Source organism: Elaeis guineensis, chromosome 1 (assembly GCF_000442705.2).
Source record: "Elaeis guineensis isolate ETL-2024a chromosome 1, EG11, whole genome shotgun sequence".
NCBI lineage: Eukaryota > Viridiplantae > Streptophyta > Magnoliopsida > Arecales > Arecaceae > Elaeis > Elaeis guineensis.
In genome coordinates, this window is record NC_025993.2 from 33412837 (window position 1) to 33429685 (window position 16849).

The following is a 16849-nucleotide window of genomic DNA, read 5'->3' on the forward strand; positions in this document are numbered from 1 at the left end:
CTTGCTCGCTACCAATTGTGCACCCTATTACTGCTCTCCACCCCCTTGGCCGAGGTCAAAAACATAGTCAACGTACTGCTCGTTTATCTCAAAGGAAATACATCCCAAATATCTGTTTTACATTAATAGGCCATCTAGATATCTACATGGGCATTTTTTTGATAACTTCCTCATTTTTTGGCAAGAGGATAAGAGCTATGGAATAGGAAAAGAGAACTTATTATTGGACTAGATCCACCATGGACCACTAATATTTTGCCCAAGCGCATATTATTGGATGTGTTGCTTTCTGGTTGGATTGATCCACCTAATAGTTCTTTTAGAAAGAAGAGAGAAGGTTGGGGCATTGGGTGGTGGTCCGATGGTGATCAACACTAGGGCTGCAATCACCCAGTTTTCTTTAAGTCAATTTTTAACATGCGGTGTCAACTCACTGGCTAACTACATATCATTGGATCATGTAGAAATATATGAAAAGAACTAAAAGGGGTCTTGATATCGATTTCTGTTACTAATATCATGGGCAAAGATGCACTTTCATCTCAATCAAGCCTTTAGTCAACCAAAAAGCAAAAAAAAAAAAAAAAAAGAAAAGAAAAGAGGAAAAGAACTTGGTACTCAACCCACAAAACCTGAAGACGAAAATTGGATGACTGAAAGAGGGCGTTAGAGATTTAGAAGTCATCGATCTTTGGGTGGATCAGCTCAAGTAGGACTGGGATATGTAAATTACGTAACATTTCACAAGTTTCAAACCTGGCTATTTCACAAGTTTCAAACAAGTTCAGTAGGAAAAATGAAAAAAAGAAAAGAAAAAAAAAGGACTTGCAACCAACATGCTTTTCAGACATCATTTTCTGACCGGCACGACTCTTAAGGGTATATTTGGTTGCAAGGAAACCATGGAAGAGGAAAATAGAAACTGAGATTTTTCCATGAAAATAGAAAAAATTGCTAGAAAACAAGTCATTAGCTATTTTAAATGTATTAGTTTTCTAACGAAACAAGCAAACGAACCACTAGATGGTCCCAGAAAAATGAATTTTCGAGTAGTTTTCCTTGTATCTATACATAACCGAAGTCTGAAAGCTTAAAAATAGCACTTAATCGAAAAATAGGCTTAAAAAATAGTAGTATCCCAACATAACGGAGAGTACATCATTTCTTGGGCTTAAAAAATCCACTTTAATTACCCTCTGGATTAAAAATACAAGAAAGACATTTTGCAGGATTGTCTTTAACCTACAGGCCTACAATATAGTCATAATTCTACCATTAAAACCACATAAGCCAAAGTAACCTGATGTCAGGAAACCAGAGACAGGGCATGCAATAAATGGGAAATTCCTTTATTTGATTAAATTTTAAATAGGAAATACAACCAACGAGAGCAAATGTGAAAACGAAATGAGGATGCACTAGTTTCAGTAAATACAAAACAAATGCATAAATTAGAAAGCAAAATTCTTGAAAAATATATCATTAAGCAGGTGTCACCGCAGTAGAAAGCATTAGTTACGCGACTGTATGCACAATAACACATGAAACAAAGAAGATAATGCAACAAACATAATCAAAGATCATTATAACATCCACCACTAAATATCTTTACGTATAAATCAAATCCTGACTATTTCAAATGATACATGACAAGACGACCTGAAATACTCTGCTATCAGAAAGTGTATGAACCCATCTCCATTTTCTAAACTCAAAACACTAAAGCTTCCATGCATTCTAAGCAAACTTATCATCACAAAATAAAAGGGGATTTAGTAAATAGTTAAATACAGAGGTGACTCGTCTTGTATGATAATGATAATCCGCTGAGGCAGGACTGAATATATGTGGAAGAAGATAATAAATGGCAGCACGCGTGGATTCACAGAATAATTCATAGGGGAACTTATAAAGGCTTCTAAGCAGAAAGAAAATGTGCTGCTAACACACATTACAGCTCCTCCTGCAGTAACCTGGCAACTCCGCAGTTCCCACCATGTACTCTGGATTCCTCGTACATTCTCCAAGGGCAGCCCACCTTTGACAACTTTCATTCTCATCCGTGCAATTGCCTTGGCTTCCCACAGTCTTGTCAAAGGAGTCGACATGAATCCATTTTGTTGCAGACCATTTCTCACCTTCTATCACAGGACATCCAGCGTGGAGGCTGTTCTCATCTGTAGTAGCATCTGGGTGAAGACTGAAGAAAAGAAGGGCGTCCCCTCTCCGTGGTTTGACTGAAATACCAAATCAAATGGAAACAATAATGTAGTCTATTAACAGACAGAGAAAAGTGAAAAAGGATCACCATAAATGAATGATAATAGGGTATACTGTAAGTTCACCTGCGATTCCTTGCCTGCCACATTCTGACAAATCATCATCCTCTGCACGCTCTCCACGATGTTGGGACTTCTAATATCATCCAAAAGTTTCATTTCATTACACTATATAGGGGTTCATTTAAATAGAAGAAATAGGATTGAAACGTGTAAAATAAATACACAAATGCATAACCAAATTTCTCCTAAATCAGCTGAAGCAATAGATACACAAACACATCTAGGTATATTCTGAAAATTATTGCTTAAAGTAGGAAATAGTGAAACTAACCTCAGCTCTGGGAAACACAGTTTCACCCCCTTTAGCCACATCAGAGAGATACATAAGTACAGTGGCAATACGATGACCACCACGAGCAATATTGACCTTGTCAGAGAAGTAATCATAGTGGGGATCATACTTCTGCCCATGTTCATATCTTAAGACTTGTATGTCCTCGCCATTTTCTGAATAACATGGAACAGTCAATTAACAAATCAATGCCTCAAAAACAAAGTATAGAATTAAACTATAACGAATGGTCTCCACTTAAATAACATCATGTATTTCCAAATTGGAAAATGAGCAGAGAGCTAGAAACCTGTATTAAGTCCATATGAATAAATGCACGATTATAGCCTAGCTGATGCATAGCCACTGATCACATGACAGGCAAAAGCCATAGCAATTCCAAAAATGGCAGAAGATATCCAATTTCCATGATTGATCATCTTACTGATGTAAGGCTATTTTGACATTGGAAGATCTTATCAGTTTGATAGATCTTACCACAGGATTTCACTATTACATGCTCATATGTCAAAAGATGTTGGTTTTTTTTTTCCAAAAAAAAAAAAAACTAGTTTTAGGGGAAAAAAATCATTTATCAGGTAATCATTTCTGGATTAATCGTTTAGGATAGTTACTTTTGATGGTTTATGGTGTATGGCCGTTATGATGGTTTATCAAATGGAGGTTATTGTTGTTAAGTGCAAACATTCATCCTAACTTGTGAAGGAGAATTTAGATTAAGATTTAAGAGTGTCCATTAGGACAAATAGGAGGATCCCCCCTCGAAGAGGATACATAGGAGGGTTGGCTCCCTTCAAAGTGAACCTTTTCCTTTCTCTTTTTCTATTTTAGTGTCCTATTTCAATTAGGCATGTACCAATTGGTATAAAAGCCGGTGATTCTGTAGCATGAATATTTTATCAGAGATTTATGATGATTTGGATGACACCAAAGCACTTGTCAACAAAGTGACTGAAGCAAAACAGCAGAAAGGAATGCTTGAGGAGAATGAAGGAGGGCCAATGTCAGTTTGATTTAGTCTTGGGACATAGGGAGAAGTTTCATAAGGAGGCCTTAAAAATTTAGCTGATTATATTTTGTAAGGAGAAGTTTCTTGAATGCATAGATGTTACTGAGCATTACCAGATCAACTACAACGGCTTTCTCAGAGTTTAATCGACTGTATTTGCAATTCATATACATGTTTTCTAATAGAATTAGGACAAAGATCCAACATTGAGGTTTGGAATTAAGTTCATTGTATCAAGATGCCAGGACCCAGAAGGAAAAGTGGAAAGTTTACTCGTCGAACTTCAAAGGAGGCACTACTCACCTTAAGATGCATGTAAGTCAGATACAAAAGGCACTAGATATCCAAGTGTCCCTTAAAGGTTTAATGTAGATCTCATGGCTTGTTTAATAGTTCAAAGAGACTTGCTTATTGTTCAAAATGTAATGATTGGTTGCACTTCAAAGTCCAATTATATGTGAGAGCCAGTTAAGGTAACTCAATTTTCAAAGAACCATAAGCCTTTGGTCACTCATCGGCTACATCTAGTTGCTTACATGAAATTCTTTTGATGAAACACAGAATGCAGTCAAGGAAATATGGCGTGTATGCTGGGAAGAAGAGATATTATCAAGGTGAAGCAGAAGATATGAATATTCTTTGGCATACAGCCTTCCTTGCCCATACCACGGTGACTAGCTAGATGCAGCTAATAACCAAATATGGCTTCATAACCAATTTTGTTAAGTTCACATTTTTGTTATGCCAAGAAGTGGTTGAAGCTTTTGACAAATGCATTCCTACTCTCAGAGGCACTGCCTCACTATCATTTGCGGATTTGCATCCTTGTAATTGCTCCACCATTCTCAGTTTGGGAAGCTCAACATGTCACGTAATGGCTTCATCGATTATGTAGCACCTGAGGATGCACACCTGGCACAGGTTTCATGCATCTGCTCGAGGCTAGGCCAAAAAGATTCCCAAATGGCACAAGTCATGAGGCAGTGCAATTTGACTATAGATGAATGGTAGCAACAAATGATCTATTGCAAAGTTCAGGTGCACATTTCTGGCTTGTGGGCCAACATAGTTAGGATTATTTGTGGTCCATAAATTGTAACCTATGTTAATGAGGTCGCATCTTGTGATTATATTTTGAAAAAGGAAAAGTACAGTAAAAAAGGAAAAAAAAAATCAATAGTTCAGTTAAAATGGATTAGAAGGCCTGTTTTATTGCATGGGATTACAACATATGTCTAAAGCAAGATTTGCCAAACCATCCCAAATTATCCAGTTCAGCGTGCACCGAACCAAATCTAAGCAGAACTGGACAATTTCCAGCCTCAATTCAGGGTAGGTGCAAAGCTGGTTTGAATCAAGTTGAACTGCTTGATGTTGCTTGGAGCATGACAGTTTTGACTGATTTTGAGGGTGGGACAAGGGAACCCTAACCATAACTTGAGCAAACCAGCAAGAGAAAGAGGGAAGGACGGAGGGAGGAAGTGAGGAAGGGGAAGAGCCAAGGGAAATCCTAACCCTACCCCAAAAGAGAGAGAGGGGGGTGGGAGGGAGGGACTCACCGCTCTCAAACCATCACGAGTGGCCGCAAGGGGTGGGGTGAAGGGAGGGTTGAAGAAACCCTAGCCCTAAACCAAGCAAGAGAGAGAGCGAGAGGGAGGGAAAAGGGAGGGCTTAGGAACATTGTATCCCTAACCCAAGGGAGAGCGAGAGAGAGGGAGGGAGGGAGGGACTTACCACTCTCAGACAATCGCAAGTGGCCATGGGGAGGGGATGGATGCTAAGGCTGTGTTTGGGAGGCCCGGGAGGGGCGGGTGCTCTCCCCAACATCCTAAGCTTGAAAGGGGGGGGGGTGCGGATCGAATAATTAGCTAGGGGCAGACCATTTACCATCACTGAATTGTCTTGAAAAATTAGTTAGAACCATGCCAATCCTCGACCGATCTGGTTCAGCACATCCTGAACAGTCCAGTTCGGCCATCCTCGGCACCCAGTACCACTTTTGTAGACCTTGGTCCAAGGTATTTTGTATGCATCCCTATAGTATAAAGGACTTAAGGACTCATCAAGAAATTAAGAATATCCTCCCAATAAGATGACATGACATACCTCGTATCAATAAAGGATTGACTAGATTATTTTATCGATCGAAACACAAATTTACTAGAGAATATTGAAGTCTAAAAAGGGCAGGGACCACTGAACATATTGTCAAGAATTCCAATAAGTTTGCCACTTAGCCATAAATGTTCTTCAGCATATTTTGTCATACTTAATCGCAAAAACCAGATCCTTGTTCAATTAAAGGGTGAAAAAATGAACTGAGTACAAGCTTTACTGCGTAAAGCCTTGAGTTGTAACAAGTATTGTATTGGGTCATAAGATACAAAAAAATAACATGGTAGTATTGGCATAATAATAAGGACATACAATATACTAGTCCATATTGTCTATCACATGTTATTGGTCCACATCATAGCATATATTTTAGTAACAATTGTATGATCTGTCACTATTTTAAAATATGGGAGCCCTAGCCACTAAGGTGGCCATGCTTTGATAGATTGCACAATGTTTGAGTCAAGGACCACCGAACCAAAATCGGACCCTATGTCAATCGGCCGACAGTACAGTTCGATACGAGTCCATACCAGTTCATGCCGAATCGAACCGACAAAGCAGGGAAGGGGAGAGGGAGAAGAAAGAGAGGAAGAGAGAGAGGGGGGATAGAAGGAGAGAGAGAGGGAGAGAGGGCTTTCGGTGGCCGCCAAAGGCCATCCAAGCTCTTACCAAGCTCGATAAGGATGGAGAGAGGGAAGAAGAAAAAGACGGATGCTTACCGGATCACCGAAGGTCCTCGGAGGCTTCTAGATGGACGGCGATGCCGTTGCGACCTCTCCAACGGCCGACGAGCCGTGCCAAAGTAGGCTGAGGGCAATCGAGATAGAGGGCCTCCATCCCTTTCTAATTCGAAACAAGGGTTCGCCTTTATTTAGTTTTTTTTTTATTTTTATCCAGCAAAATCAGCAACTGCGTTGCTGGCTTCACCGTATTTTATTTTATTGTCATAATTTCAGTTGAAGCCGACAACCGAATTTTTAACTGGAGGATGGAGGCCCTCCTTCAGCTTTAACTGCCCTCAGCCTCCCTCGGTGCTGGCTCGGAGACCACTGAAGAGGTCACGAAGGCGTCGCCACCCGTTCATAGGCCCCCGAGGGCCTTCGATGATCCGATAAGCATCTCCCCCTCTCCCTCCTTCCCTCCCTCCACCCTTATCAAGCTCGACAAGAGCTTGGATGGCCTCCGACGGCCTCTTATAGCTGCCAAAAGCCTTCTATTCCTCTCCCTCTCCTTCTCTCGCCCCTTTCTCTCTCTTCCTCTCTTCTTCCCTCCAAGATGGTGGCGGCGCCGTTTTGTCTGCCAGAACCGGACCGGTATCCTATTGGTATGGTTCGGCACGGTTCGCCGAACGCTGATTTAAATATTGAGTGTTGCAAAGCGGATACTTATCATTAACTTACCATATCGTATTAGATATATCATGTCTCATTTGTTGACTTATAATCGTTCTTTCCGGTTTCTCCATATTTATGATTTGCCACTTTGACTTCTAGAGCAGCCCCTAGTAACCCAACTGCTGCTTAAAGATTTTTAAAATGATGCAATGTATTATGTCTTGGCATGGATATGAGTTAAATGTATAGGCAACCAATATTTTCATGGACATTTATACATCTCTAGTAGGTTTGGTTGCACCTACTCTTTCAATTTATCATGGACTTTTGAAATAATATGTAAGTGCAAGAAGAAATGAGTTGAGCCTAGTATATTATAAAAAATAATTGATGACATGTATGACTTGGCATCTATGTGAAGGATGAGTAGACATGTATATTCATGTATAGACTCATACCATGTCAAGCTTGTTTTGTGTGGGCCAAGATTTGTTGTACTAGTCAGTACCATACCATATCAGGCATATTGTACCATACCAATAGAGAATCGATATGTTATCTGATACTGTGCTAACACTTGGTATACTATCTCGTACCATATCGAACTGCGTACTGACACTACAATAGGATGGAACTAATACAGGTTCCAGTATCAAGATGGCGAACTCAACTGTGGACCAAACAAGTAATGAATAAAGTCTCTCAAAATATATAAAGGACAGACATGCTTGTTTTGGCATTTCACTTCTTGAAAGCAAAACTGTAATATCTCCCACAGTACAAGATCCATCAGAATAGATATAGACGAATGGCAATCTAATTCTGAATTTAATGATATTGATGATTAAAATTATAAACTGTTCTAATTTTCACATGCTTTGAACTCGAGCAAAATGTTAATTTGAAATTTAGTTAGACAGTCCACCTTTTGGAAGAAATGTCCATGCCGCAATCTTGTCCTCTATACCAACTATAATTGGGTCCTGCAGAAAGTTTTGATTACATGCTTGGAAGTACAGTGCATAACCTACTAGAAGAAAATATTCCCCAAAAACTATGACATCCAAAGGCAAAATTGGGTTCCAGAACAAAGGAAAAGAAAATAAAATTAGAAGCAGAAACTTGTAGTCCAGGCATACACTATCACCATCATCAATACATCCCGTTCACTTCAACAGCAACCAGATGTAGCACTATCATGGAGCAGATTTTCTTGTGGAGGATAATAAGAGGACATCAATGCCATTTTTTCAAAACAACTTGACAAGATAGCAATAACAGAGTTGTCTGTGCAATTTTCACTTTCATAATCTTTGCATTGAAAAAGCCTATACATTATCACGATTTCCCTGACCTTGAGTGTTAGAACACCTCAAAATCCAAAGAGGTTCTGGCATCATCTATGTAGTACTCATAGAATCTTCAAAAATAATAAAAAAATATATAGTTTTGCTAGTCCAAAGCCTAAATACGGGCAAACATTTCTGATAACCCAGCTATGCAAAACTATGCAACAGAAGAAGAAAAAGATGACAAACTCGCATTTATTTCTTTGTCTCCCAAAAAGCGTGGAGGTAGGTGTGCTTTAAAAGCAATATTTATATTGTGACTGTTGCAATAAATTTCCCCACCCACTTTTTGTTGTTGTCTTTATTCTTCTGCCTTTCTAAGATTAACTCTGTTCTTCAGCTTACTTTCCCAGATTCGAGTCATTCAAATATTTTAAACATATAACCAGTAAGTAAACTGATAATGAAATTAAAAGCGACCATAAGATGGAAATAAACAAAATACATAGTCATGAATTTTTATTTCCAAAAACCACTTAAGGCCAAAAATTGGAACTTGAGTTATAAAAATGAAAACATTAAGAACATGAATAAGGCTAATGCCACGAAAGAGAGCTATTAAATCTATAGAACCTTAGATTATTAAGAATGCACCAGTAAAATTTCTTATTTCTGGAGTTGCATTCAAGCTACCCAGAGCCCAGCTCATAACATAGCTCAGGTTGGAAAGCCATGGCAATGCAAGGCACCTTCAAATAGTGCTCAAGTATGACGACAAATCCAAAAAATTAAGCAACAATATGTTGTTGGCTTTAGATATTTACAGTCAGGATCAGTAGTCCTGTTGAAGTTAATATAAACAATAAAATACCGGCTGGAAACATGATTCATATTCTGTCTTTGCTATGTAGAGATCCTAAAGGATCAAAAGACTGGAAAATATGAGGTAAACAAGGTTAAGTGATTATTATATTCTCATTGCTAAATTGCATGCCATACATAGCACAAACTGATACAGCATGCTACATATAGCACAAATTTTAGTTTATGTGGTTATAATGAAATTAAGAAGCATGAACATCATGAGGAAGATAGACAGCGGGAAAAAACTATGGCCAGACTTCCAATGAAAGCTTGTACTTTTACAGCATGAAAAGATGGAAGCTGCACATTGCAGCCATGTGGTGGGGTTGTATACATAGATTCATTGAAGGGCCCTACTGAAAGGGCTTGTGCTACATTGTTAGCAGCAAAAAAGCAGGTTGATAATATGGTAGAGACTTAAGGATCTCTAATGAGAAAATGGAAGGATCATTAGCTGGAGATTAAATATCAGGCATTTAAGATTTATTTCTCATTTAAAAAAAAAAATTGAAAGCAAATAATGGATAATTTGCTCCATTATTTTTCTGTTTCTTTCCATGTGTATGGAGTCCTGAATGGACTATACCAGTTTACAAATTCTCATCACGTACTTTATATAAAGAGACAAGGTCATCAAGTGTAGAGAAGCTATTTGGTAATGTAAAATGTACCCAGATTGGGCTCACTTTTATCCTTTCTTTCTTTCATCCTTTCCTTCTCTTTTACTTTGTAAATTTTTCTTCCCTTTCTTCTATCCTCCTAAAAATGCTTTGGTCGGTGTGACAAAATTGAGCAGCCCTTTAGCCATTCTCTACATTTCTTCCTATTATCCCTCCTCTCTTTTTTTTTTTTTTTAAGTTTTGCACTGCCATGGATCACACAGCAAAACAGTGAACACATGTCGTGCAAATCAGATCGCCAAAACTACAAATCTTTTGGCGCGTTATCCTCCAACTTCCTAGAATTACCATATAATCTGATCCTTCCCAAACCCTAAAATCTATTAAACAAGCACTCAGATTTTTATCTCTTTTTCCTTCTTTTTGCCAACAAATTCTGAAAGTCCCTGGAGAGCAGTCCCTATAAGCATCAGAATCATGATCTCCACCAGAAAGGAAGGTAAATAGATAACTAAATAGATTTCTACAGACTCACCCTAAGCACCCTCTTTTTCTAAAATATAAATTGTTTGAAATTTTGTCTTCAGCCTGCTGATAACAAGATTTTTGGAACAGAAAGCACCAAAATCCTTAAAACCATTTTTTGTCTTTAACTCCTAACATTGACATTGCATTATATGCAATCCCCATCAAGAAGGGATCACGTCCCCATAACTTTTAGTTTGCTTTAACCATAATAGTGCCACATAATATATGACAATAGAGAAAAGTCTCACATTAGGTTGTACTTTAGATAAGACAAGGCAAATCCAAAATCCCTAAAACCTTTCTTTTCTTTAACTCCTGACATTACCATTGCATCAAATGCAATCCTCACCTAATTTTTAATTTGATTTCACCAAAACAGCACCACATGATATATGACAATGGAAAAAAATCTTGCATCATTTTTATTTTAGATAAGATACGGCAAATGCATGTCCTTGTTTCCTTTTTCTCATCCTTCCTAGCAACAAAATATAAATAGTGAAATTGCATAACTAGTTCATGTGCTCGGAAGGTGTCAAATTACAAAAGTCATGTGAAATGGACTTTGCTCCAGTTTTGATAGGAATCTAATGTCCGTAGGGGCATCAAGTAGTGATGAACCCAATGATTTAAATGCTGGGGATATAACCCATGCTAGCTAGGGGAAACCACAGGACATGTCATGCCATGCTATGTTCGCACAATGCCATGCTATGCCATGCCATGCCAATTTGAAACTTTTTAATAAGAAGACCAATGCCAAGTGACGATACTAGCCTAGCAATGAACAAATCGGCTGACACAGACTAACACTTGAAACATTGGAAGAGATTAGCTTTAACCTATCATGGATCTAGTTCACTAGGCAAGCTAAGATATTTGAGAGAAAGGTCACTAGATTCCCTTTTCTCAAGAGTAAACACATGCATGCATAGATGCACCCACAATGAGCAATGAAGGATTTGCAAGTAATAAGTAGGGAAAGATCATACATACTCAACAATCAGTTACCTGTTATCAGCTAGATGTTTGGGTCATCAGATTAGATGGAGCATAACACACCATCATATAGTGATCTATATAGCTAATAATGATGGTTGGGTTGACAAAAGAGGTTTTTTAAAATATATTCTCCATTTTGCTGTCCTCAAATGTACTGTCTGTTTCGATATGCTCTTCTTCATAATGGAATACTTGTTGCTTGAAGGTTATCTAACGTAAGTTTTGATGGAGGTATTGACCTAGAAATTGCTATGTTACAATGAAAAGCGAAGTCAATTAGAATATATAACTAGAAAGCTTTTGAAAATCAGATTAATGATAAGCTTTCCTGGATTGAGGCATTCGAGAATGCTACCCTAAGAACATGATTCGCCCCCCATGTGAGAGTCTGCAGCGATCTCATTCTCAAGGTACGACAACCCAACTCAGCCCGATCCTACTATAATGAGAATGATCACTAGGAGGCTTGACTTGAATGACTCCTTCAGTTGCCCAGGTAAAGAAGAAAATGTAGAAGAAAGCAGTGCACCATGGAAGCAGAGTAGCTGTCTTGGAACAATAGTCATGGACTACAACAGAAAGCATAGAGATGGGAATGAACGTGGTGTATTCGGATGTCCCAATCACCAAACCTAGAGCCTATTTATAGATTTTGTCCGGATGACTGAGGTGAGATAATGTCCTTAGCTTACATGATGTTTTAGAAACACTGAGACCTCTTGAAAACTCAATGAGTACTTTTGAAGCATCATAACACTTCCGAAGGAAGCATTTGGCACATATGAGGTACATGTTTGCGATGTGCCTGCACCGTGCTTCACCACGCCACGCGCATGACATGGTCAGTCAAGCCAAGCCAAGCATGCACACGCATGTGGTCACCACCCCACTGCCCTCAAAACCTAACATGGGCTTCATGGGATGGATTTCTATTTAAGCAAGAGGACCTGCTTTCACATATCTGATACGAAGGTGTTTTAAAGCTTTTGAACCAACTAAAATTTGGGGATAAGGTTGGTTTTAGTTTTAAAAAAAAATTAAAAAAAATCCTTTTAAATCAAAACCCAATAATCCCCCACAAAAAATTAAAATTTAAAAAAAAATAAAGAAGAGTATCGGTAACATTACATACATAGCATCGAATACCATAGTGTCTCATCTAAGCTCGCTCTCTCAATGCCTGAGCTAGTTGCTTGTGTGAGAAAGCGGATCTGTACTTGCAAAGACTATACTCGATACCAATCTTCATAATTACTATTGCTAGCATTGACCTAAAAATTGCTATGTTACAATGAAAAGATGAAGTCAATTGAAATCCATAACTAAAAAACTTTGGAAGATCAGATTAATAATACACTTGACCAGATAGCAGTGTATAAGAACACTACCCTAAGAATGTGATTTGCCCTCTACATGTAGGTCAGCAACAATCTCGTTCATGAAGAAGAAAGTAATGAGTTGTGGAAGCAGTCTCTATCTCGGAACAATAATCTCAAACTGCAATAGAGAGCACAAAGACAGGAGCACATGGGATCACCAGCCTAGTTCCCTCAAAGCCCAACTTGGGCTTCATGAGATGGGATTTATATTTAAGTAAGAAAAAATTGCTTTCATATATTCAATGTTGAACTAAAGGGAAGGGTTTTAAAGCTTTTGAACTATCTAAAATTTAGGGGATACAATTGGATTTATTTTTTCAAAAAATAAATCTTTTCAAATTAAAACTCCAACAAATTTGTGGTTCTAATTTGTTATTATATGTGTTATACATAGTCAAGTCATGCTCATCAAATCCATTATTTGACATAAATAAGAAGAAAGACTTCCTTAGATTAGTTGAACACATAAAAGACACGCATTCAAACCAGGGCAAGAAATGAGACTCTCAAGTCTCACGTATATGTTTCTCCACCTATCTGCCTGCATCATTTGTCATCTCAAGAAGGGCATAATAAACGATACTTTAAGGGCTCGTTCTTTTGTGGGTAAATATCATGGAAAAGTTGGTCAACTTTCCTATTGACCAACTTACCCATGTTCTCACAGATTTCAAGATGGGTAAATTATTTTCCATGGGTGGCATTTACCCATGAAATAGGAGAAAAATTTTACCCATCCAGGGGATGGCTAAATGATTTTCCCATCAACCGATAAAGTGATCTCTTAATTTTATTCCTAAAATATCCTTTTTCTCGTTTCCGATGCCTCTATCGTTAATGCCTAATAACTCAGACTAATAAAATATATCTTTATTAGAAGTTGATAATTTTATTATGTTAGGATAATTTGGTATAGACTAAAAGCTTAGTTTGGTACAAAAAAAAATTATTTAGTTTGGTACAAAAAAAATTAAGCTTTATAAATAAATCATCAAATTTGACCCAAGAAGCATAAAGGGTATTATGGGAAATATGGATAAAGTTGAGCAACTTATCCGGGAAAGTAATAATGCAAAAGAACATGGATAATAGATTTCAAAGCCACTTTTCTATGTATAAAAGAACATAGGTAAGTTATTTTCCTGTCTAAATGTTACCTGAGAAATACTTACCCAGAAAAATATAGTTTCATGGGTAAATCTTTTACCTACAAAAGAACGGGCCCTAAAGTTTAAAACCTGTAATCTTCCCACTAGCATTTAGCTTTACCAGAATTGAGCAAGTATACACAACCCTATCAAAAGAAACCAGAATTAGCAGAGCATGAGAACTCAAACCTTCCCCTTGCTAATGAACATCCCAGAGCTAGTCCGGACAGTGCTCAATTTGCTCTTCCCCGACAAATTATCAGCCACCGCTGACCTTTTCAGCTCTGATTTCGCCTGACAAAGATAACAATTGCCTCCGATCTCAATGCCAATGACTCAAATCGGAGGAAAATTGAAGAGGGATCATACTCACAATAGAGATTAAATGATCGCATTCTTCGTCCGTCAGGAATCCTTCGTAGATGAAAGCCCTGCAGAATTCCAGACTCCAGAACAGCAATTACAGCAAAGAAATATCGAAAACGAAAAGAGAAAAAAGGGACGGACTTGAAGAAGAAGAAAACCTGGGTCTCCATGAGAGCTGCTTTGATCGGTTGGGGTAGACAACCGGCCGCGGAGAAACCGAGAAGGACCTCGAGGGAGAAAGGAGGAGGAAGAACAGCAAGAAGAGCGAAACCCTAAATGTAAATCGGATCATTTTATTTTATTTTATTTTTGGCGCATGAAACAAAGAGAAAACGACCGTGAAACAGAGCTAGATCGCGTCGGAGAGAAAACGCGAAACAAAGAAAATTTCAGAGGACGATAAAGAAGGATGGAAGTGGAGTCGCCGGCTAATAAAGCTGAGCAGGCGACCGACAGCAGTACATTTACCGCATGCGGATTTGGGTACGCAAGGTTATTTATAAAGTTGACTTCCAATAACCCAGACAAATATATTAAAAAAATAATTTAAAAAATAAGATAATTAAAAAAATTACCGACCTGAAAATAACTATTTATCGGAGTTTCAAATAAAACCAGCTCCACATTTGAAACAAAATTTAAAAACAACTAATTAAATAAAGATAAAAAGATCCAATCATCTTTACAATTATAAAACAACACTATACTATTATAAAATAATACTATATTATTACAAAATTATACTGTAATATTTTAAAGCAACACTGAATTATTGTAAAATATTACTATCATAAAAAAATACTATATTATAATAATATAATAATTTCTTATTGTAAAGAAATACTACAAATGTATACATATATATATATATATATACATATATGTACCGGTATGTGCATGCATGTGTGTGTCTATATATATATATATATATGTGTGTGTGTGTGTACACATATATGCATACATACATATACACACACATATATAAATATATACACATGTATGTATGTATATGTATGTATGTATATATATGTATATGTATATATATACACACACACATACAAACATACACACATATATATAAATGTATGGATGTATATATGTATGTATGTATCTATATATATATATATATGAATACACACACATATATGTGTATATATATGTGCCTATATATATATATATATGTATGTATGTATGTATGTATGTATGTATGTATGTATGTATGTATGTATCTATATATACATATACATATATATATATATATATGTATATGTATATATATATATATATATATATATGTATATATATATATATGTATGTATATATATATATATATGTATGTATATATATATATATATATATATATGTATGTATATATATATATATATATGTATATATATATATATATATATATATATGTATATATATATATATGTATGTATATATATATATACATACATATATATATATATATGTATGTATGTATGTATATATATATACATACATATATATATATACATATATCTATACATATATATATATATATATATATATATACATACATATATATCTATACATATATATATATATATATATATATATATATATATATATATATATATATATGTATATATGTATGTATATATATATATATACATATATATATGTATAGATATATATGTATGTATATATATATACATACATACATACATATATATATATATATATGTATATATGTATATATATATGCATATATATATACATACATACATATATATATATATATATGTATGTATGTATGTATATATTGTTGGGTATAAAATACCCACAGCCGGAACCCACGGCGGAACCGCCATCAGCAAGTGCAGCTCCGTCCGGACTCCTACGGGAGCCGGGCTCCACCGCCATCAGCAAGTGCAGCTCCACCCGGACTCCTACGGGAGCCGGGCTCCACCGCCATCAGCAAGTGCAGCTCCGCCCGGACTCCTACGGGAGCCGGACTCCACCGCCATCAGCAAGTGCAGCTCCGCCCGGACTCCTACGGGAGCCGGGCTCCACCGCCATCAGCAAGTGCAGCTCCGAGTGCAGCTCCGCCCGGACTCCTACGGGAGCCGGGCTCCACCGCCATCAGCAAGTGCAGCTCCGCCCGGACTCCTACGGGAGCCGGGCTCCACCGCCATCAGCAAGTGCAGCTCCTTCCGAACTCCTACGGGAGCCGGGCTCCACCGCCGACAGCAAGTGCAGCTCCGCCCGGACTCCTACGGGAGCCGGGCTCCACCGCCGACGGCAGTTACAGCTCCGTCCGGACTCCTACGGGAGCCAGGCTCCACTGTCGACATCAGCGCAGCTCCGTCCGGACTCCCACGGGAGCCGGGCTCCGCTCTCAGTATCAACTGCTGGTAAGCTCAATCCGGACTCCTATCAGAGCCGGATTTCACCCTTAACTTTGTTTGCAGTGCAGCTCCGCCCGGACTCCTACGGGAGTCGGGCTCCACTGCCGACGGCAGTTACAGCTCCGCCCGGACTCCTACGGGAGCCAGGCTCCACTGTCGACATCAGCG

The 16849-nt window shown here is 37.8% G+C and overlaps 1 protein-coding gene across 1 annotated transcript; it reads right to left on the reverse strand.

Moving 5' to 3' along the window:
* Nucleotides 1–1580: 1580 nt before the first annotated feature.
* LOC105038110 (probable prolyl 4-hydroxylase 4) lies at nt 1581–14733 on the reverse strand. Its single transcript, XM_010913804.2, has 7 exons — nt 14450–14733; nt 14299–14356; nt 14115–14219; nt 8021–8078; nt 2614–2789; nt 2346–2415; nt 1581–2237 (listed from the first exon to the last, which is right to left on the reverse strand). Exons 1-7 carry the CDS (start codon nt 14581–14583, stop codon nt 1942–1944), a joined length of 897 nt encoding a protein of 298 aa, XP_010912106.1. The 5' UTR covers nt 14584–14733; the 3' UTR covers nt 1581–1941.
* Between the last annotated feature and the right edge of the window lie 2116 nt (nt 14734–16849).

Coding starts and splice junctions, on each gene's coding strand:
- LOC105038110 (XM_010913804.2), bottom strand. CDS start 14,583: ATGATCCGATTTACATTTAGGGTTTCGCTCTTCTTGCTGTTCTTCCTC. Junction 14,220..14,298: donor GCGATCATTTAATCTCTATT/GTGAGTATGATC, acceptor TATCTTTGTCAG/GCGAAATCAGAGCTGAAAAG. Junction 2,416..2,613: donor CTGTGTTTCCCAGAGCTGAG/GTTAGTTTCACT, acceptor GGATGATATTAG/AAGTCCCAACATCGTGGAGA.